The 22,122-nt window shown below is 50.8% G+C and overlaps 1 protein-coding gene across 3 annotated transcripts; it reads right to left on the bottom strand.

The window, feature by feature from the left end:
* Nucleotides 1–17,560: 17,560 nt before the first annotated feature.
* LOC119326534 lies at nucleotides 17,561–21,129 on the bottom strand. Of its 3 annotated transcripts, none has more exons than XM_037600170.1 (9): nucleotides 20,919–21,129; nucleotides 19,528–19,913; nucleotides 19,310–19,432; nucleotides 19,089–19,230; nucleotides 18,906–18,989; nucleotides 18,718–18,798; nucleotides 18,565–18,636; nucleotides 18,059–18,141; nucleotides 17,561–17,951 (listed from the first exon to the last, which is right to left on the bottom strand). In XM_037600170.1, exons 2-9 carry the CDS (start codon nucleotides 19,735–19,737, stop codon nucleotides 17,862–17,864), a joined length of 885 nt encoding a protein of 294 aa, XP_037456067.1. In that variant the 5' UTR covers nucleotides 19,738–19,913; nucleotides 20,919–21,129; the 3' UTR covers nucleotides 17,561–17,861. The 3 variants fall into 3 exon arrangements, with proteins under 3 accessions (XP_037456067.1, XP_037456066.1, XP_037456065.1); XM_037600169.1 differs by lacking the exon at nucleotides 20,919–21,129 and having other exon boundaries at nucleotides 19,528–19,689; nucleotides 19,758–20,679; XM_037600168.1 differs by lacking the exon at nucleotides 20,919–21,129 and having other exon boundaries at nucleotides 19,528–19,701; nucleotides 19,758–20,679.
* Between the last annotated feature and the right edge of the window lie 993 nt (nucleotides 21,130–22,122).

The following is a 22,122-nucleotide window of genomic DNA, read 5'->3' on the forward strand; positions in this document are numbered from 1 at the left end:
GGGGTGCGCCAGCCCCTAGGAGATCCAATCTCCAAGGGGGCGGCGGCCAGGGGAGGAGTCCTCCCCCCCCAAGGCACCTAGGAGGTGCCTTCCCCTGCTGGGACTCTTCCTTTAGGGTTTCCCCAGGCGCATGGGCCTCTTGGGGCTGGTGCCCTTGGCCCATGTAGGCCAAGGCGCACCCCCTACAGCCCATGTGGCCCCCCGGGGCAGGTGGCCCCACCCGGTGGGCCCCCGGGACCCTTCCGGTGGTCCCGGTACAATACCGATGACCCCGAAACTTGTCCCGATGGCCGAAACAGGACTTCCTATATATAAATCTTTACCTCCGGACCATTCCGGAACTCCTCGTGACGTTCGGGATCTCATCCGGGACTCCGAACAACATTCGGTAACCACATACAAGCTTCCTTTATAACCCTAGCGTCATCGAACCTTAAGTGTGTAAACCCTACGGGTTCGGGAGACATGCAGACATGATCGAGACGTTCTCCAGTCAATAACCAACAGCGGGATCTGGATACCCATGTTGGCTCCCACATGTTCCACGATGATCTCATCGGATGAACCACGATGTCAAGGACTTAATCAATCCCGTATTCAATTCCCTTTGTCTATCGGTATGTTACTTGCCCGAGATTCGATCGTCGGTATCCAATACCTTGTTCAATATCGTTACCGGCAAGTCACTTTACTCGTTCCGTAACACATCATCCCGTGATCAACTCCTTGGTCACATTGCGCATATGATGATGTCCTACCGAGTGGGCCCAGAGATACCTCTCCGTTTACACGAAGTGACAAATCCCAGTCTCGATCCGCATAAAACAATAGATACTTTCGGAGATACCCATAGTGCACCTTTATAGTCACCCAGTTACGTTGTGACGTTTGATACACCCAAAGCACTCCTACGGTATCCAGGAGTTACACGATCTCATGGTCAAAGGAAGAGATACTTGACATTGGCAAAGCTCTAGCAAATGAACTACACGATCTTTTGTGCTAGTCTTAGGATTGGGTCTTGTCCATCACATCATTCTCCTAATGATGTGATCCCGTTATCAACGACATCCAATGTCCATAGCCAGGAAACCATGACTATCTGTTGATCACAACGAGCTAGTCAACTAGAGGCTCACTAGGGACATATTGTGGTCTATGTATTCACACGTGTATTACGATTTCCGGATAATACAGTTATAGCATGAATAAAAGACAATTATCATGAACAAGGAAATATAATAATAATACTTTTATTATTGCCTCTAGGGCATATTTCCAACACTATCTAGATCATCAAGACCTCATTTCCTTTGGATTTGAGATGAACTTTACCATGTATCTTGTTTCCATTTGATTGTTCTTGTACCTTGTGAATCTCATGTGTTTGTTGGTCTAGTGGATGTGTGATTGGACTTGTTCTTGAGTGTTCCTCTTGTGATTTACCCTCTTGTTATTCATGTTCTTCACGTTCTTCGTGGATCCCCCTCCAATTCGTGAAAGATATCCCCCTTAGGGTTCCACCCTACAACACCACCGCACCCAGCGGACGCGACCAAGGGCGAGTGGCGCCTGCCCTGCCCCTGGTCTTCATCGACGTGCATTTTCCACATCCCCTGCCAGACCCTCGGGAACAGGGATCATTCTCGGACCCAGAGGAGGGCATGCCACTCTGCTAGAGTGCGAGGAATGCGGCGATAGGGGCGACCAATCCTCAACGTGATCCATGTGGATGAGCATGTCGTTGTGCCATACGCGAGAGAGGGGGTGTCGGTGTCAAAACCGGCGGATCTCAGGTAGGGGGTCCCGAACTGTGCGTCTAGGCGGATGGTAACAGGAGACAAGGGACACGATGTTTTACCCAGGTTCAGGCCCTCTTGATGGAGGTAAAACCCTACGTCCTGCTTGATTAATATTGATGATGTGTGTTACAAGAGTGGATCTACCACGAGATCAAGGAGGCTAAACCCTAGAAGCTAGCCTATGGTATGATTGTTGTTCGTCCTATGGACTAAATCCATCCGGTTTATATAGACACCGGAGAGGGCTAGGGTTACACAAAGTCGGTTACAATGGTAGGAGATCTACATATCCGTATCGCCAAGCTTGCCTTCCACGCCAAGGAAAGTCCCATCCGGACACGGGACAAAGTCTTCAATCTTGTATCTTCATGGTCTTGGAGTCCGGCCGATGATGATAGTCTGGCTATCCGGACACCCCCTAGTCCGGGACTCCCTCAGTAGCCCCCGAACCGGGCTTCAGCGACGACGAGTCCGGCGCGTATATTGTCTTTGGCGTTGCAAGGCGGGTTCTCCTTCAAACTTCATGTTCCTGTCGAATAGTGTCCGGCTTCCTTATAAATGTTGCGCTCCTTGGCTTCTACGCCCAATAATGGCCTTCTTCCACGTGTCGTATGAATGCGAAAAGCTAGGGTATTTTTACATTTTACCCCCTAGCCACGCGAACGAGCCGCCTATAAGAGAGGCGAGGATCTAGATCCAGCTCACACCATCCTCCATTCGCAAGTTCTCATCGAAGCGCTTCTGACAAAAATCCATTCCATCATGGATAGTCGACGCGGCTCCTCCTCTCGCGCTCCCAGCCCTAAGCCAGGAGATTGGGGGAGATGCTTAGTTCCACACAGCGAGCTAGTGGCGCTCCAAACCGAGGGATATCTTCCCCCAGCTTTCATGGTTCCGGTTCGAGCCGGACTGGCCACCTTCAAGGGTGGAAAGCAGGCGGAGAGCGTCCCCAACCCTTCCAAAGGAGAGAGGGTATGCTTCGTCCCTTATCTAATAAGGGGGCTCGGATTCCCCATACATCCGTTTCTCCGGGAGCTCCTGGAGTTCTACGGACTCCAGCTTCACCACCTCACACTTGCCTCCATTTTGCACATCGCGGGCTTTGTAGCTCTTTGCGAGCTGTTCCTGGGCATCAAGCCCCATTTTGCACTGTGGAAGAGATTGTTTTGCCTTGTACCCTGTTCTTATGAGGGGTCGATATATCAAGTGGGCGGAGCCGAAATATGGCACATCGCCGGGACCGGATATCTATCCGGCACCCCGAAGAAGGCGTCCGAAGACTGGCCTTCGGAATGGTTCTACATGGAGGACGCCCCTCTGCCGGATCTAGTTCAGATCGGCCTCCCGGAGTTCAGCAATGCTCCCTTGAAGAAACGCCTGAGTTGGCGCCCGCGGAGCCCTCAACGGGAGGATGATAGGAGCCTCCATTATCTGATGGGCCGGATTAGGTTACTGGCCCACTCCGGATTGACCATGATTGGAATCATGGCCACGTGCATTATGCGAGGGGTGCAGCCACTCCAATATAGGGGCCACCCTATGTGGGATTTCAACGGGGAAGACGACGCCACCCGTCACGGCCGCAGAGGGCCGAGCTCGGCAGCCGATCTGGCAAAGATCCTGTCCGTCTTGTACAAGGGGGAGGAGGAGGACTTTCTCCGCATGAATCCATTGAACGGATTGTCCATGAATAACCCTCGGAGCTGGGTAAGCAGACGTTTATCTACCCGATCCATACCTCCAAAGTCAAGTATTTCACTTTGTGATTTCGACGCAGGAGCTGCGCCAGGATGTGGAGGGCATACGAAGCCTAACTCCACAGCCCGAGGATCCAGAACGATCCCTTGATCCGACCTCCGAAGAGGATCCGGACATAAAGGTGGAGCTGATTGACGGGGTGTTCCACCAACTTAGCATGGACAATGCTCTAGTCGCCATTACGGCTGACTACCCCGGCTTGATTCCGGCCTCCCAGGTGACTACGACCGAGGTCTTGACACCATTATTTGATCCGTGCTCAATTCTGACCATCCTATACTGATGGGGCATCGCAGGAGGTGCCTTTAAGGCGGGAAGCCGAACCTGCGGCGACTGACCAGCAAGGGTCAGTTCGGCCCGGCAGGCGGAAGAGGAGTGCGACGCAAATCGAAATGTCGCTGCAACGGTATGGCACACCATTGTTCTTAAGGGAAGGATCCCTATGAGGTATATTAACGCTCATAACTCTTTCCAGGAGAAAGAGCGCTCGCCGGACAGTGTCCGGAGAGGTTGCCAATCAAGCCTCCGCCAGCCATGCTCCATCACGTGGTCCGGAAGTGGAGGCGAACACAAGGCAAGAGCCGGATGCTCCTCCGACGGAGGATGCCGACAGGCTGTCCGCCACCCGGTCTGAGGTGGAGAGCGCCATGAATCACAAGCGTCGCCGGATAGTTCTTCGTGACGCGTGTTTCTCCCCGGAGGCGTTGAATGCCTTTGATGCGGGAAACGCGCACCTCCGTGCTGCTCAAGATGGTTTAACCAGAGCCACGGAGCAGTATGTGAAGGACATACGGGTAAGTAATTTTAACAGTTATATATGCTAGTAGCCCCCGAAACTTAAAATAGTTAAAATAACTGATTTAAGGATCATTTATTATGCAGGATCTTACGGAGAAGAATACCCACCTATCCCAGGAGCTCCAAGAGTGCAAGGCCCAACTTGAGGCTGCACTAGCCACCACAGGGGGAGCCACAGAGACCCCCGCTGGTAATACGTACTTTGAAAAGATAAGTAGTTAACAAAGTGTGGCGTGTGCATAAATCTGACAATAATATTGCAGAGGGCGCCGGACTAGATCCGGACAAGCAACAGCTACTGCGTCAGCTAAAGGCCGGCGAGAGGGTGCTTATGAAGGTGCAGCAGGAGAGAAACAAGCTCCAAGATGCCCACACCCAGCTAGGAGAAGAGCTGAAAGGTGTTCAGGCCCAGCTGTCTGGCTCCGTGAAGGAGAATCAGCGGCTTCGCCGCGACATTTATAGTAAGTGCTTGAGCAAATTCCTTTGAAAAGAAGAATTCGGCGAGGAAGTCGATTGACAGAAATGTGTCTTTAGGTGTGCTCACAGGTCGCCCTGCGGAGGAAATGCCTGGTTCAACGGGTGACCAACTTCCCGAGCTGGTTCAACTGCTCGAACGTGTTCGGCAGGCGATGAGTGGCGTCGTTCAGGCTTTATGGCCTTCCGTCTCCCTACCCGAGGGCCTTGGAGAGCTTGCTGAGAAGCTTCAGGGAGCACGGCGACGCCTTCGTCTGTGGAAAATATCGGCCTACCATCAAGGCGCCAGGGAGGCCTGGGCCATGGTGAAGACGCGATACCCGAAGGCTGACCCAAACCACATGGCCAAGGTCGGACCTGCGGGGCCTGATGGGAAGGAGATCCCTGTGAGCTTGATGTACGGCCAAGTAGAACTGGCCGCGAAATATTCCCAACAGGACTGTAAATTAGATAGCATGTTAGATGGGATTGAAGAGGAGTACAATCAGTCAGTTTGACGATGTAATTTGAAATGACATGTAAAATGCCTTCTAGCCGGATTGTAGATCGTTTGTCTTTACGGACCTTTTCGCTTCAACCTCCGGACCCAACAGTCCGGAGTGTGTCCGAATACCCTTACGGTTATAGAAGAACCGGCGCATGCGTGCAGACAAGGCATCGGGGTCATAATTGCTTTATCAGACAAGTGCCCAACTAGCTATGTTATATTACATGGTTAGTAAGAAACATCTTCCAGGGAGAATAGTTCCGTTACGGGTTCCTTTCCCTGGGAGGCATGCCCTAAAGTGCATGTCCGGACTGCGAAAATAGCAGAAAAAGCATCTGGGGGCAAATAAATAAGTAAGTAATAAATCATCTTTCAAGTCACCGACCGAATATTCTCTTAAGAATGCTAGCTTTCGGCTTCACCCAGTGTGAGGTACACATCCGGCTGACCCGGCAGTAACAATCGCAGAGGTGCTCCCTTTACCTCCTAGCCGAACAATCGGGAACGTAGGGGTAAGCACAGGAGCCAGGCAACCCAGCTTGGCCAAAACTTAAGTCATATTGATGCATATAATGGTGAATAAAAGGTACATGCGGAAGTATGACACATGTGTTGGGCATGAAGCCCGTATAGATAAGCTTCTGTTAAAGAAGCCCCCAGGTATAACGAGTGCTAGGAGCACATCGAGTGTGTGCGAACAATGCGCAAATCAGCTCTGAGTCCGGCGTTAGGCGTAGAATCTTCGGAGACGGGCTGCGTTCCATGGGTTCGGCTCGAGTCGGTTGTCAGATGCGTTACGTAGATGGTATGCTCCGCCGGTCAGGACTTGGTCGATGATGAAGGGACCTTCCCACTTGGGCTTAAGTTTGTCCTTTTTCTTGTCCGGCAGGCGTAGAACAAGTTCGCCAACATTGTAAGCTTTGGCCCATACTTCTCTGCTTTGATATCTTCGAGCCTGCTGTTGATAAAATGCGGAACGAGCTTTTGCCACGTCCCGCTCCTCCTCTAAGGCGTCCAAACTGTCCTGCCGATCCAGCTCGGCTTCTCTTTCTTCGTACATGCGCACGCGAGGTGAGTCATGAATTATATCGCAGGGCAGAACTGCCTCTGCGCCGTACACCATAAAAAATGGTGTGAATCCGGTAGTTCGGTTTGGCATGGTCCGCAGCCCCCAGAGTACGGAGTCGAGCTCCTCTACCCAGTGCGTGTTAGATTCCTTGAGGGACCGCACTATTCTGGGTTTGATGCCGCTCATGATTAGACCATTTGCTCGCTCGACTTGACCGTTAGTTTGAGGGTGATAGACTGAAGCGTAGTCGAGCTTGATGCCCATGTTTTTGCACCAGAGTTTAACCTCGTCGGCCGTGAAATTCGTGCCGTTATCAGTGATGATGCTGTGGGGGACGCCAAAACGGTGTACTACCCCGGATATGAAGTCTATCACAGGTCCGGATTCTGCCGTTTTAACCGGCTTGGCTTCAATCCATTTGGTGAATTTGTCCACCATGACCAATAAGTATTTGTGCTTGTGGGTTCCCCCTTTAAGGGGTCCAACCATGTCAAGCCCCCAGACCGCGAACGGCCAGGTGATGGGTATAGTTTTGAGGGCGGTGGGTGGCATGTGGCTGTGATTAGCAAAGAGCTGGCAACCGACGCATCGTTGGACTAAGTCCTGAGCATCTGCCCAGGCTGTTGGCCAATAAAATCCTGTACGGAAGGCCTTGCCTATAAGGGCCCGGGCTACGGCGTGGTGCCCGCCGAGTCCGGCGTGAATTTCAGCCAGGAGATTTCGCCCCTCCTCTTCGGAGATACACCTTTGAAGGACTCCGGTTGTGCTTTACTTATAAAGTTCTCCCTCATGGACCTTGTAGGCTTTAGATCGCCGAACTATGCAGCGGGGCTCGTTTTGGTCTTCGGGAAGTTCCTACCTAATTAAGTAGGCTAGGAATGGTTCCGTCCACGAGGCAGTTACTGCCATTATTTTGTGGGCTGAAGGTGTTATTTCATTGGCTGAGCCGCCGATTGTGTCAGAATTGTCTGAGTTAGGTGATGCAGCTGGCTCCGGATTGTTATTTCCGGACTCCTCTTCCCATAGTACGGATGGCTTAAAGAGCCGTTCCAGGAAGATGTTTGGAGGGACGGCGTCACATTTTGCGCCGATGCGTGCTAACACGTCTGCTGCCTGGTTATTGTCCCGGGCTACATGATGGAATTCGAGTCCTTCGAACCGAGCTGACATTTTTAGGACGGCGTTGCGGTAAGCTGCCATTTTCAGATCTTTGGCGTCAAAGTCTCCATTTACTTGGGATATTGCGAGGTTTGAATCCCCGCGCACCTCTAGGCATTGAATGCCCATGGAGATTGCCATCCGAAGGCCGTGTAGAAGGGCCTCGTATTCGGCTGCGTTGTTGGAGACCATGTACATTATTTGAAGTACGTATTGGACTGTGTCTCCAGTTGGGGACGTCAAGACGACGCCAGCCCCCAAGCCAGCCAACATTTTGGATCCGTCGAAATGCATGATCCAATTGGAGTACGTGCCGTACTCTTTAGGGAGTTCGGCTTCGGTCCATTCGGCGACGAAGTCAGCCAGGACTTGCGACTTTATAGCTCGTCGTGGTTTGTAGGTTATGTCAAATGGTAAGAGCTCAATGGCCCATTTTGCAATCCTGCCCGTTGCGTCGCGATTGTTTATAATATCGTTGAGAGGTACTTCGGAGGCCATCGTTATAGAACACTCTTGAAAGTAGTGTCGCAGCTTCCAGGATGCCATGAACACCGCATATGCTATCTTTTGATAATGTGGGTACCGGGACTTGCATGGAGTTAAGACAGTGGATACGTAGTACACTGGTTTTTGAAGAGGGAATTTGTGCCCTTCTGTTTCTCGTTCGACGACGAGTACGGCGCTGACAACTTGATGTGTTGCTGCGATATATAATAACATAGGTTCGCCCAGGTTGGGCGTGGCCAGGACCGGATTTGTTGCCAGTATGGCCTTGATTTCTTCGAGTCCGGCTGTGGCGGCATCCGTCCATTCGAAATGTTCGGTGCGCCGGAGGAGGCGATAGAGGGGCAGAGCCTTTTCTCCCAAACGGGAGATGAAGCGGCTTAGAGCCACTACGCACCCAGTTAGTTTTTGTATTTGCTTGAGGTCTTTTGGGATATCCAATTGTGACAGAGCTCGGATCTTGGCTGGGTTTGCTTCAATTCCTCTACCAGATACGATGAAGCCCAAAAGCTTTCCGGCTGGTACTCCGAAGACACATTTTTCCGGGTTGAGCTTAATGTCATATGCTCGGAGGTTGTCAAATGTCACCCTCAAGTCGTCTACTAGAGTTTCGACGTGTTTGGTCTTGACGACCACATCGTCTACGTATGCCTCTAGTGTTTTGCCTATCTGGGTAGCCAGACATGTCTGAATCATGCGCTGATATGTTGCGCCGGCGTTTTTTGAGTCCGAAGGGCATTGTGTTGAAGCAGAATGGCCCATATGGAGTAATGAATGCCGTTGCGGCCTGGTCTTTTTCCGCCATCTTGATTTGATGGTATCCGGAGTATGCATCGAGGAAGCACAATGAATCGTGCCCTGCGGTAGCATCGATGATTTGGTCGATGCGAGGGAGAGGGAAAGGGTCCTTTGGCCAGGCCTTGTTAAGGTCTTTGAAATCGACGCAGAGGCGCCAGGATTTGTCCTTTTTTGGTACCATTACCAGGTTGGCTAGCCAGTCCGGATGCTTCATATCTCTGATGAATCCGGCTTCTAAGAGTTTGGCTAGCTCCTCTCCCATTGCCTGTCTTTTGGGTTCGGAAAATCGCCGAAGAGCTTGTTTGACTGGCTTGAATCCTTTTAGGATATTTAGGCTGTGCTCTGCCAGCCTGCGTGGGATTCCTGGCATGTCTGAAGGGTGCCAGGCAAAAATGTCCCAATTTTCCCGAAGGAATTCTCGTAGTGCGGCTTCTACATCAGGATTTAATTGTGCCCCAATGGATGCCGTCTTTGTGGGGTCCGTTGGATGGACCTGAAATTTGACTATTTCGTCTGCTGTTTTAAAAGAGGTGGACTTGGACCTTTTATCGAGTATCACATCATCCCTATCCACCATGGAGCGCAACGCAGTTAATTCCTCTGCCGCTAGGGCTTCGGATAATGCCTCTAGGGCCAGTGCGGCTGTCTTATTTTCAGCGCGGAGTGCTGTATCTGGATCACTGGCGAGAGTGATTATTCCATTGGGTCCGGGCATTTTGAGCTTCATGTATCCGTAATGGGGTATAGCTTGGAAGATTGTGAATGCCTCTCGCCCTAACAAAGCGTGATATCCGCTGCCGAATGGGGCCACTTGGAACGTGACCTCTTCGGACCTATAATTGTCCGGCGAGCCGAACACTACATCTAGTGTGATTTTTCCTGTGCAGCATACTTCTCGACTAGGGATTATTCCCCTGAAGGTTGTGCTACTTCGCTCAATGCGGCTCCAGTCAATTTCCATTCTTTGAAGGGTTTCCTCGTAGATGAGGTCTAATCCGCTGCCGCCATCCATGAGTACCTTGGTAAGACGAAAGCCGTCCACTATCGGACTGAGGACCAATGCGGCTGGTGCTCTAACTGTTCGGAATTTAGGTTCGTCACTGGCATTGAAGGTGATAGCCGTGTCGCTCCATGGATTTGTTGTTGCTACTTGGTAGACTTCGGCAAGACTGCGGATTGTTTGTTTCCGCATGTTATTTGATGCGAAAGTCTCGAAGACTGTTAATACCGTACTAGTGCTGCTGGCCTGGTTGCCCGGGGCTAAAAAGCCTTCGCCACTTTTGGCCACCTGCCGTAATATCCAACATGCTTGAAGGCTATGTGTTGGAGTGGCGCCCTCTGTACTGTGGATTTTGCAGGGTCCGTTGAGCCATCCCTCCAGTACGGTTCTGTACCCTTTATGGGGTTTTTGCTTTTTGGTTTTTAACCCAGGTGCTTGAGTATGACGCACCCTTTTATTTCGGACTGGGGTTGTATTCAGGGCCGGATTGTCCCAAAACCTAGTTTTGGTTTTCCAGGCACTTTCCATCGCGCAGTATTTTTGTACAATGGTCGCTAGGTCGGCGAAGCGTGTAACTTCACGACGACTGATGGCGCTTATGATTCCCTTGTCCGTGCAATTGTTGCAGAAGATTGAAATCGCGCTTTCTTCACGGCAGCCCTTTATCCTGTCCATAACCAGGAGGAATCTGGCCCAGTAATGATGTACTGTTTCATCGGGCTCTTGCCGTATTTGAGATAGATCGCTTATGTTTGGGTGGGCGGGTGGAATCAAGTTCGGAACCCCGCCCAATCTGAGGCTCAAAGGCCAAGAAGCTTCCGGATTCGGAAGCTTGGTTTGCTGGACGCTTTCCAACAAATCTGGTCCGATGCCTGACTTTAGGTTCAGTATTTGATTAGCGTCCGTCCCTCCGCGGGAATCCGGCATGGAGGGATCGGGAATCCAGACATAGTTGGTTTTTAACATAGAAGAAGAATCGCCGCATTGTTCCTCTACCACGACAATGTGGTGGGTAACCTAGGGAGAGTTGATTTCTCTCAGATCGGTTTTAAGCCCAATCTGATCATAGTCGGTAGCGACTCCCAGGGCGGCGATGCGATCCAAGAGCTCGTTTACGGAGGAGAGCTCAATCGGATCTAGCTGCTCGGCGAATTCCGAGCTGACGTGAAGATCGCTTTTAATGACCTGAGAGGTCATTGTCGGAGCGATGGCCGAACAGGCGGTCATAAGAAAACTACCTAGCCGGATAGTCTGGCCGGCGGCCAAGGCTCCCTTGACGACGGTGCCGTCTTTGAAGACGGGAAAAGGCATCCTTCCTGATGGTGACGGCACAGAGGAACTCTCAATGAAAGCACCAATGTCGGTGTCAAAACCGGTGGATCTCGGGTAGGGGGTCCCGAACTGTGCGTCTAGGCGGATGGTAACAGGAGACAAGGGACACGATGTTTTACCCAGGTTCGGGCCCTCTTGATGGAGGTAAAACCCTACGTCCTGCTTGATTAATATTGATGATGTGTGTTACAAGAGTGGATCTACCATGAGATCAAGGAGGCTAAACCCTAGAAGCTAGCCTATGGTATGATTGTTGTTCGTCCTATGGACTAAAGCCATCCGGTTTATATAGACACCGGAGAGGGCTAGGGTTACACAAAGTCGGTTACAATGGTAGGAGATCTACATATCCGTATCGCCAAGCTTGCCTTCCACGCTAAGGAAGGTCCCATCCGGACACGGGACGAAGTCTTCAATCTTGTATCTTCATAGTCTTGGAGTCCGACCGATGATGATAGTCCGGCTATCCGGACACCCCCTAGTCCGGGACTCCCTCAGGGGGTACCTCCCGGCTCGACGTGGAGAAGCCGAGCATGGCCTCGACGCGGCCGGCCCCGCGTGCCGCCCGCCAGATGGTGTGCTTGGTGGGGATGAAGGCGACGTCCCACACCCACACCCAGCACGCGAAGGTTTGCATGTGGCCGCGCTCGTGTGTGCGACTGTCGAGCCGGTCGATGATGCACTTGTCGCCGAGCACCTTCACCGCCCCCTTGACAGACCTCATGCGGATGGGCATCTTCTCGATGACGACACGGACATGGAGGAGGAAGTCCTGGTGCACAACGTGGCCATCCTCGTGCCACGACTTGATGGTGAAGACGACGTCGTCGACGTTGATGGAGCCGAGGCGGACAGCGTTGTCCCGGTGCATCGGCAACTCGAAATTGACAAGGAAGTCTTCCGAGTCGTGGCTAGTGACCCGCAGCAAGTGGGCTAGAGTGCGGAGCAAGGTGTCGAAGGCGCGGCTGACGGACATGGGGCTCGCCGCATTGCCGCTCAGCCGTAGAGATCAGGAGGACACCATGGCAGCGCAGGAGGAACATCTGGTGCTCCATCTCCGGCGACTCGATCACCACCTTGTGGCTGCTCCTCGGCCGCCGCGATGGGTCGGTGTGGTGGCAGTGTCCATGGCCAGTGCAGGCGAAGAAGGCGTGGGGAAGCGAAGACGGTCTCAAACAGGATCACGCCCAGCAGCAGGCACCGGCCCACCGTTGCGGCCACGCTGAGCTTGAGGGCAATCTCTAGCAATGTGGCCAGACAGCTTGCACTCTATGTAGTGGATTGGATCTCTGCAGTCTACACGGCGGTGTTTGGGGCTGAGGCACCGGAATCAGAGCCCCCGGAAGAGCCTTAAAAAGGCGTCGCGGCCGGCATCCGCATTGAAGGAGGGCCACCGGCCTCGGTGACGCCGCAGGGGCGGCAGTGCGGCGCACATTGCGGGACAGGACCAGTGTCCATCCATCGCCATGGCCCGGAGGGGGGGAGGGCTGGCGCGGGGTGACGAAAAGACCACCATGGACTTAAGGTGATGTTTCCCAACCTAGCAACCCCTATCATTATTTGGCGTGGAGAGGGCGGTGGCGGTCTTGGAGCACTCCCCCGGAGCAGGATTCGTGGCGGAGGGTCGAAGAGAGCCGTTGACGGGCTAGGGGCGGCGGAGGGACCGGATCCGCCGACTGACCACTGGGCAAGGGCAGATCTGGGATGGACGCGGGCTGGCCCCACCCGTCGCTGTCGCACGAGCTGGAGCGGGCGGAACCAAAGGAGCGCACCGAGCGGGCGGGCCCCATGGGACCGGAGGGTGGCGCCGCTGGCCGAGGGGATGTGGTTGTTGACGCGGGGAGAGGAGGGTGGTTCCCTCTCAGGTCCTCGGGCTCGTGTCGCATGACTCCGGCCTCATGATCCGCACATGCCCTGGCCGGCGTCGTGCCAATGTGCACGCCTCTAACACACAAACAGACTTACTTTTACATCTTCAAAAAAAATTTGAAACAAGGCAAAAGATTTGCCATTTCATTGATTAAGAAGGAAGTTTCAAACAAATGCCACAAAGTGGCCAAAAGAAAAAACAATAAGGGGTCTACTCTCGCGGCATTACAACACTCATGTGCTTCGCACCCGCCAACGCCCAAAGAGACACCTCCGCTTTGATCTTACTGATAAGAACCGTGGAAGGGATGGCCGTGTTTCTGAAGACCCTGGCATTACGCTCCGTCCATATCTCCCATGAGATGAGCATCATCAGGTAGGCGAGCGCTTTAGGGGATCCAAGGCGAATCTGAAGGTTGTTGTTCCACCATGCTCTCACCGAAGTCACTGTTTGCCAAGCCGCCGTAGAGATGTGATGCATTCCAAGCCACGGAAGAATATGATTCCAAATGCGGGTGGTGTAGCGGCATTGGAAAAGGAGATGGGAAGCCGACTCTTGGCATTGCTTACAAAGAGGACAGAGACCACAGTTTGGCCAGCCCCGACGTATCAGTCGATCCGATGTCCAAACCCTATTTTGAAGGACAAGCCACGCAAAGAACTTGCACCATGGGGGGGCCAAACCTTCCACACCGAGTGAACAAGATCCTACGAAGTGAGTCCCTCGAACTGAGCCCTGTAGGCTGAGGAAGTAGAGTACATCCCATCCTTGGTGAACTTCCAAACGATGGAATCTTCTATGTCATCAGTCAAAGAAGTCATGGAAATCTTCTCCCAAAGGTTAGCAAACTACTGAACATGAGCTAGCGACAAGCCATTGGAGGTGTCAATGAGAGAAATCCAGTTGTTGTTGGCAAGGGCTTGCTGGATGGAGGAATTCTTTTTGCGTGAAATGGCAAAGATGCTTGGTGCTAAGTCACGAGGGCACAAACCGTCTAACCATGGCGAGTTCCAGAATCTTGCTGTGCGCCCATTTCCAACAGTAACTGTTGTAGCAGCAGCAAAAAAGAGACGGTCGTCTCCGGTGCATGGAGATCCCATGCCTATCCAAGGCTTGCTTTTGTCCACCCACTCAAACAAAAGCCATCGGAGACGGAGGGCCTTAGCGAATTTGTCCAGATTGAGCACGCCTAGGCCACCAAACTGTTTAGGCTTGCAGACGAGATCCCAATTAATCTTGCATTTTCCACCTGAAACTTTGTCTGTACCCGCCCAAAGGTATGCACGCCGAAGGCTGACAATAGCTTTTAGCACCTCCATGGGGATGTCGAGAGGCGTGAGGTGATAAATCGCGATGGCCGTGAGGACCACTTTGACGAGAACCATACGCCCAGCACTCGCAACGTGTCTTCCCTACCAAGGGGGGAGCTTGCCAGCGACCTTGTCAATGAGGTGTTGGAAGTGAATAGTTTTGAGACGCTTGACCGATAGCGGTAGACCAAGATATCGCATTGGGAAAGCGGAACGCACCGCTGGGAAGGCTTGTAGAACGTCATCCAGATTTATGTTGTCACACCGGATGGGAGCCACCATACTTTTGGCACAATTAGTAACCAGACCAATCACTTCTCCGAAGGTGGCCAAGGTGGAAGCAAGAAAATGAAATCCTCCCTCGTGGGTCTAACAAAGATGGCAGCATCGTCTGCGTGTAAAGACGTCCTGATGGTCGGCGCTCTTCCACCTATAGGGTGGAGATGCCCCTGTGTGGTGGCCTTGTTGAGAAGGTGGTGTAGGGGGTCGATAGCCAGGACAAAGAGGAGCGGGGATAGCGGATCTCCCTGCTGGAGACCACAACCGTGCTTCATCAGGTCACCCACCACTCCATTGATCAAAACCCTCGAGGTGGCCGTGGAGAGGAGTGCTGAAATCCAATCAGGAAATCTGGCCGGGAACCCGAGGTGTCTCAACAGGTCCATAAGGAAGTCCCATCTCACTGAGTCGAAAGCCTTCTTGATGTCCAGTTTGAACAGCAAGGTCGGTGTACGGTTTCTGTGGAGCTTCCTTGCCAAGTTTCTGACATACATGAAGTTGTCGCGGATACTTCTTTTCTTTATGAATGCGCTTTGGGCAGGGGATACAAGATTGTTCATATGAGGAGCTAGGCGCGTAGCCAACACCTTGGTGATGATCTTCGCAATGGCGTGGATGAGGCTAATTGGACGAAAGTCCGAGATGCTCTCTGCCCCCTCTTTCTTAGGTATGAGAGCAATGTTGGCTGAGTTAACCCAATGAAGATTGGACGTGTGTAAGTTTGAAAAGTGGCTCACAGCAGTCATGATGTCATCCTTGATGATCTCCCAACATTCCTTGAAGAAGGCTCCAGAGAAGCCATCGGGACCCGGGGATTTATCACGGGGTAGATCAAAAATCGCCTTCCTGACCTCCCCCTCCGTGAAGGCCAGCCCAAGCGCGGAAAGGTCGCCAGCAGGCACCGGGATGTTATTCCAGTTGATATCCTTGCAGCGTGGCAGGCCACGCTTCGTGACCTCGGCAAAGTGGTTTTGGATGATGGACTTTTTGTGATCATGATCAACAACCCAGCCGTTGTTGTGCTTCAAATGGTGGATGAAGTTCTTTCTTCTTCTGTGGTTGACGCGCAAGTGAAAGAAGCGGGTGTTTGCGTCACCATCTTTGAGGTTGGTGATTCTCGAATTTTTCCTCTTTCGAGCATGTTCCATGACAGCGAGGGCGACAACCTTCCTCTTGAGCCTCGTACAAATATCACGTTCCTCTACACTGAGAGGCCTGAGCTCTTGTGCCACATCCAGGCGAAGGATGACCTCCAAAGCCATGTGTAGCCGCACCTTGGAGTGTGCAAAAATTGTCTTGCTCCATTTTCTGAGGGCTTGGCTGGTCTTCTTCAACTTGTGAAATAAGATATGGAAAGGGTCTACATGGTTCACATTTTGGTTCCAAGCACCCTGCACGATCTCCTTGAAGCCGAGCATTTTGATCCAAAAATTCTCAAAGCGGAAACACTTTTGTCTTTGGCGGCCCTTGGTCATTAGCAAGTAGGAGAGGGCAGTGGTCAGAGAGGGACGAGGAGAGGGCATGCAGCAGATGATTGTCAAAGTCGATGTCCCACTCTTCATTGCAGAAAAAAGAGTCCAGTTTGCTTAGTGTTGGGACGCTTTGCTCATTAGTCCACGTGAATTTCCTGTTCTGCAGATGTATTTCTTTGAGCTGACAAGTATTGAGGGTGTTGCGAAAGCGTGTCATGCGGCTTCAGTTACTGTTAGCTCTGTTTCTGTTGCTGGCCCGATAAATCTGATTAAAGTCGCCGGCAAGCAGCCATCTAGTATCAGGGGCTGGTTTCTCACTGATCAGCTCCTGGAAAAAGAGATCCCTCTGCAGAGATATACTGTGAAGCAAAGCACTGGTAGCATGGGATAGACGATCCTTGCAACGCCTTGGCCGTGAATTTGCAGATTAGCATCATTGTGTGCGCCAAGACCACGGATACCCAAGCCCCTGTTTGCGTTAGGAAGAAATTACCTACTCCCAAGCAACTGGGCATTTGCCGGGTTCCATACACTTTGTCGAGACACCCTTTCGGCCATTTGATACAAAGCCATGTAGTCCAACGATTGCTGGAAAACCCCGTCGCCGAAGAGAGCTAAGGATGCAATCCCAGCTGATGCTGTCAAAAGCTTTCTGACGCACACTGCACTAGCTATGATCTTGACGCCTTTTCCACAATAGCCCGCCCTTTGATAAAAAAAAGTTAAAAAAAAACAGACTGCATTTGGTGGATCAAACGCTAAAGAAACCTCTGCAGTCTGGTCGTGAGAACTTTCGTGAGCAACTTGGGCAGGCTATGAACTAGAGAGATCAGCTATAATTCTTGATTCCTGGGGAATGTCAACTTTAGGCAGGAGGGAGATATATGCCAAATACTAGATAGCACCAAGGTTAATCCTGTGCTCATAGAAATCCCTGAAGAATTGCATTGGACCGTCCTTCAAGATGTGCCACAGGCTTCGTACAACTCATTACTGAAACCATCCGGGCCAGGGCTTCTGTTGTTCAGCAAGGACTGTATCGCCTGCATAATTTCCTAGCAAGTGAAGGGGTGGGAGAGGTCACTTAAATCTTCAGGTTCATATAAGTCAGCCAAGTCCACGGATAAAATAGACGGTACTTCAGTGCCAAACATGTTCTCAAAGAACTCTGTGACAATTCTGAACTTATTTTCAGTATCATAGAATTCAGTGCCATCTTTGACAAGAACGAACATGTTTCGACGCAATTGCCAATTGGAGCGATGTTGAAGGATTAGCTTGCACCAATTGACAATCTACTAGCTACGTGAAGTTTGGAAAGGGGGAGTTGGCTAATGTTCTGGAATAATTAAACAGTAAAACCGCGTCATTGGGAATTCAGGAGGGATTCGACGAACATAACTTTGGAGAACCTGACCACAATGTACAAGACAATATGTACCCAAGGAGTTGAATGGAGCAAACAAGTTATTGGACCACAAGAGTTAAACTGTCAGTACTGAACTAGCATGTGTATAACCAGCTATGAATCTTTAGTTTGCAATTCACAAGGAATTCAGCCAAGAAAACCAACGATTTGGAAGAACATAGAACTATCCAATGAGGATACCTATTACCAGCTATGTATGTACTCCGTAGTTTGCAATTCGGTAACTGATCCTGTACATGTGTCATTGTCACCAACAACGACTGACTGTCTGTAAATTGCAAGGCCATATGTAGCTTGCGAAAGAAGAGAGAAGGGCTTGATCTACTTGCACCCGAACTGCCACCATTGCCCAGCTGATTCCTTGGTCACTTCAACACCCCTTCGAGACACTCCATTTTTCGCTACCCCTCCCTAGCAAAAGTGGCGTCAGAACTCAAAATGAAGCAAATAGCTCAACCACAAGAATGCTTATTAAACTGACATTGGAGGGATGCAAACTCAGACTTAATTAAACTGACCTTTCTTCTATGCTTCCTGGGTGCATGTGGGAGTGAGACTGCTGGAACTGGAGGGGTCACATTATGTTGACCAGCATTGTCCCCTAAATCAGCAGTCAGTGTTAGAATTCCATGCAACAATTTTTTTTCTGTTCAAATTTGAAGTAGTTAAGTACCATCAAAAGCACAATTATGATTCACATTCTGTCTCCCCTGGTCTTGTATAACAACAATTGCTCAAATTTGAATTCAATGCAACAAAAATCTATGTTCAGTGAGCACTTGTATCTTATTACTTTGCTGAGCAACAAACCCTAAATGAGCAGTCAGCGAGTGCTTCAAATTTGAATTCCATGGAGCAAAATAACATTAATCAGATTTCATTTCCATGCAGAAAAGCATTTCTGTTCAAATTGCTTGTAGCTCTCATTACCTCGAAATAACGAGTACCAACAGAAGTTACGATATCAGTTCCATGCAGCAAATGCAGAAAATATTTTTGCTTAAAATTTGTAGTAGCTCATTACCTCCCAAAGGAATAATACGATTTGGACTTTGAATTCCTAGCGCGTGCATCTCATTGGTCTGTTCATCTCCCCCTAAATCAGGGTCAATAACAGTTTACATTTGAATTTCATGCAGCGAATTCTTCCTGTTCAGAAGTTTGTGTAGTTCAGTACCTTCTTCAACGATCTCAATCTTACAACCATCGTTTCGCGCTTCCATTCTACTGATAGCGACCACAACCCTTTGTAAATCAGCTGTCAAAGAGAATCAACAAATTAAATTGGTGCTCGACTTAGACCAAAATCCGAATTAGCATATATCATACACTGAGAAAGCACTGGCTGTGAATCAAGATGCGTACTGCGTGTTGACGGCGGCGCAGGAGGTATAACATTGGAGTCACTATCATTCCCTTCATTAGGTTGATCTCGATCCTCCAAATGAGCTAAATAAACAGTAAAAGAAAACTGTTGTTCTACTCCATGGCAGAAGATGCAAACCGAACAAACAATGATGTACATTTTTGAAATCATGAATAATTTACCTTCGTCTTGTCTCCTGCGGAATGACCTGCCAACAGTAGATTTTAACTTCTTTATGGCCTCTGGAGCCTTCAACTTTTTGTGAACTTGAATCAACAGCAGTATCTCCAAGCCGTAGCACACCAAGTTTAGAGAGGATGAGATCTGAAAGGATCATGAAGATGTAATATTTGACGCCTAATACTTGATGTCATTCATAAGGCAAAGTTGAAGGATATCTTACCACCATGATGCGCTGGTTCTTGTGGCTAATAAAGGTAACAATTGCCTGGACAATGCAGAAGATGCAGCTTGGCATAATAGTCATCAGGACAGTTAGGAGCTCCATCTTCGTGTCCAAGGTAAACTGCAGAAAAGCACATAATCAGGGTGTAACTAGAAAATATAGCAAGTGTTGTAGCAAGTAACTTTTCTGAATACTCCTCGCGCCTCTGTACTTACAAGCTGATACATCTGAATAGCATGAGCGGAACCCAGCAGATAAAGGGCTAACACACCAAAAACATACTCCAAAACATGAGCAGGGTGGCCCTCAATTTCGACTTGAAGGATAATAAGAGCCATCAGAAGGAACAGCATCGTCCCGGTAAACCAGAGATAAGCCTGAAACGTTAACTGTTGGAAATGTAAGGAGATAATATAGAGATCCATCAACTTTTTTTACCACTCACCTTGATTTTCTTCTTTTCATAGCCACAAATCATTAGCAGGTAGGCCAGATTTACTCCACAGAATAAGGAATTTGATATTATCACATCATGAGCGCTATCTCTCTTGAGGACAACAATACCATACAAGAGCCATAAGATACTGTTGAGAAGCGCAATCTGAATTCCGATGCAATCCCACAGTTTAATGGTCGCTTCAAAGTCACCAGTATGAACATAATGCAGGACAGGGTAGAAGACTAATATCAAAGAACTCATGGTGCCTGCCACTGAACAGAGAAACTTCTCGACAAATGCCACTGGACCAGCCTAGACAATTTTTACACAATAGGGGCTCCTTTGATTCAAAGGAATTTTATAGGATTTCTGGAGGATTAAAATCCTTAGGATTTTTTCTTATGTTGGTCCTTTGATTCATAGGATTGAATCTCACGGAATTTTTTCCTATGAAATCTTTTGTACTACATTTTATAGAAAATATAACATCCACTTCAACCTCTTTTTACAATTCCTCTGTTTTCCCCTACCATCAAACACTCATTGCTAATTCTATAGGATTCAAGTGGGCATGCCACTCCAACCCTATACTTTTCCTTTAAGTACGTTTCTAAAATCCTACGAATCAAAGAGGCCCTAAGTACTTCAGTTGGGAATATACAATGTGTACTTCAGTTTATATAAGGACAAATATAGAAGCTAGCGCTAAAAGTACAAGTTTCTGAATTCATATCAATGATCTCTATCCAGAAAAATAGGCAATCTATCTATAAGCACAAACATAGAACTTACAGAACGACAGAACAAACATTCCAGAGTATGAGCATTACTTGAATTCACATCGATAACGCATAAGCAATACTCGTAATGCTCAATGTTCAGTAAATACTATCCGGCCTACGAGTTAATCACTCGTGCACCATGGGCGCCCGCCAGCCCCAGGGAACCCCGCCCCGCCTGACCACAATCCCGTCGGGGCTACGCGTTTCCCCGCCCGCTCCGCCCGACTGCAATCCTGTCGGCGGCTACGGTTTCCCCGTCGACCCCGCCCGACCGCAATTTCGTCTGACCACGCGTTGCCCTCGTCTAGCGAACCCGGCAGAAATCCGAAGTACAACGACCACAGAGAAATTCGTCCACATTTAGAGTAGGAAACGGCGAGATTACCGGTGGGGGTGGTGCTGGAGCTGGCGCTGCTGGCGGCGCTGGCGCTGGTGCTGGTGGCGGCGGTGGTGGTGGCGCCCGCTCGAGCGGTGCTGGTCGCCCCGCTCCCGTAGGCGGCGGCGGTCGAGGCGCTCTGATAGGTGGTGGTGGTGGTGGTAGCTGCAGCGCTCCGAGTGGTGGTGGTGGTGGTAGCCAAAACGCTCCGAGTGGTGGTGGCGGCGGTCGAGGCGCTCCGGTAGGTGGTGGCGGCGGCGGCGGCGGCGCTCCGTGTGGTGGCGGTGGCGGCGGCGGCGGCGCCGCCCGGAGAGGTGGCGGTGGAGGCGGCCGCGGCGCCCGGAGAGGTGGCGGTGGAGGCGGCCGCGGAGCCCGGAGAGGTGGCGGTGGAGGCGGCCGCGGCGCCCGGAGAGGTGGCGGTGGAGGCGGCCGCGGCGCCCGGAGAGGTGGCGGTGGAGGCGGCCGCGGCGCCCGGAGAGGTGGCGGTGGAGGCAGCCGCGGCGCTCCGAGAGGCGGCGTCGCTTGGCACTTCATGCCAGAGGCGGTGGCCGCGCCCCGGTGAGTTGCTGCCGTCCCGGTGAGATGCGGAGGCTGCCCAACCCCTCCGATGGGCGGCCACAGCTTCCGCGGCGCGTCGGCTTTCATGGCGGCACGATAGCTTACTGCATAAGATTTGAGTTAGATGATCTAGCAATAGCAAGTTAGCAACACTACCAAGGACAAAATTTCTGTTCTGACCTTTACAGCAAACTTAAGTACGAGTTAACCCTGCTTTTGAAATATTTTCAAATTTGACCTTTTTCGGTCACGCCAACATTCTTGGCGTCTGGATTGCATGGAAGACGCCACGGTGCCCGGCGTTTGGCCCTGACCCACACTCGTCCGGGTGGCGCTGACATGGCAAAGACGAAACGCCATTGATCTTGGCGTCTGGTCGAAACGCCGTAGCCGTTGGCGTTTGGTCCTTTGTATTTCTCAGCCCGCACACATGCATACAACAATTGATCGGTTTCTTCATTCTTTGTTCTCGTCCGATGCACCATGCCAGTACAACGTCGATTGGAACTTTAAAACTCAAAAGAACATGTCTATAAATTCTTGCGCTCCATCTCCTCACTCTATAATTCTGTGCTCAGTCCTTTCCACTTTTCTCCTTTGCCATTCTACTCCTATGTGCGTGTCGTTGATGCCGCGGGCTGAAGTGGCAGTGGCG

The sequence above is a fragment of the Triticum dicoccoides genome, chromosome 6B (genome assembly GCF_002162155.2).
Source record: "Triticum dicoccoides isolate Atlit2015 ecotype Zavitan chromosome 6B, WEW_v2.0, whole genome shotgun sequence".
Classification (NCBI taxonomy): domain Eukaryota; kingdom Viridiplantae; phylum Streptophyta; class Magnoliopsida; order Poales; family Poaceae; genus Triticum; species Triticum dicoccoides.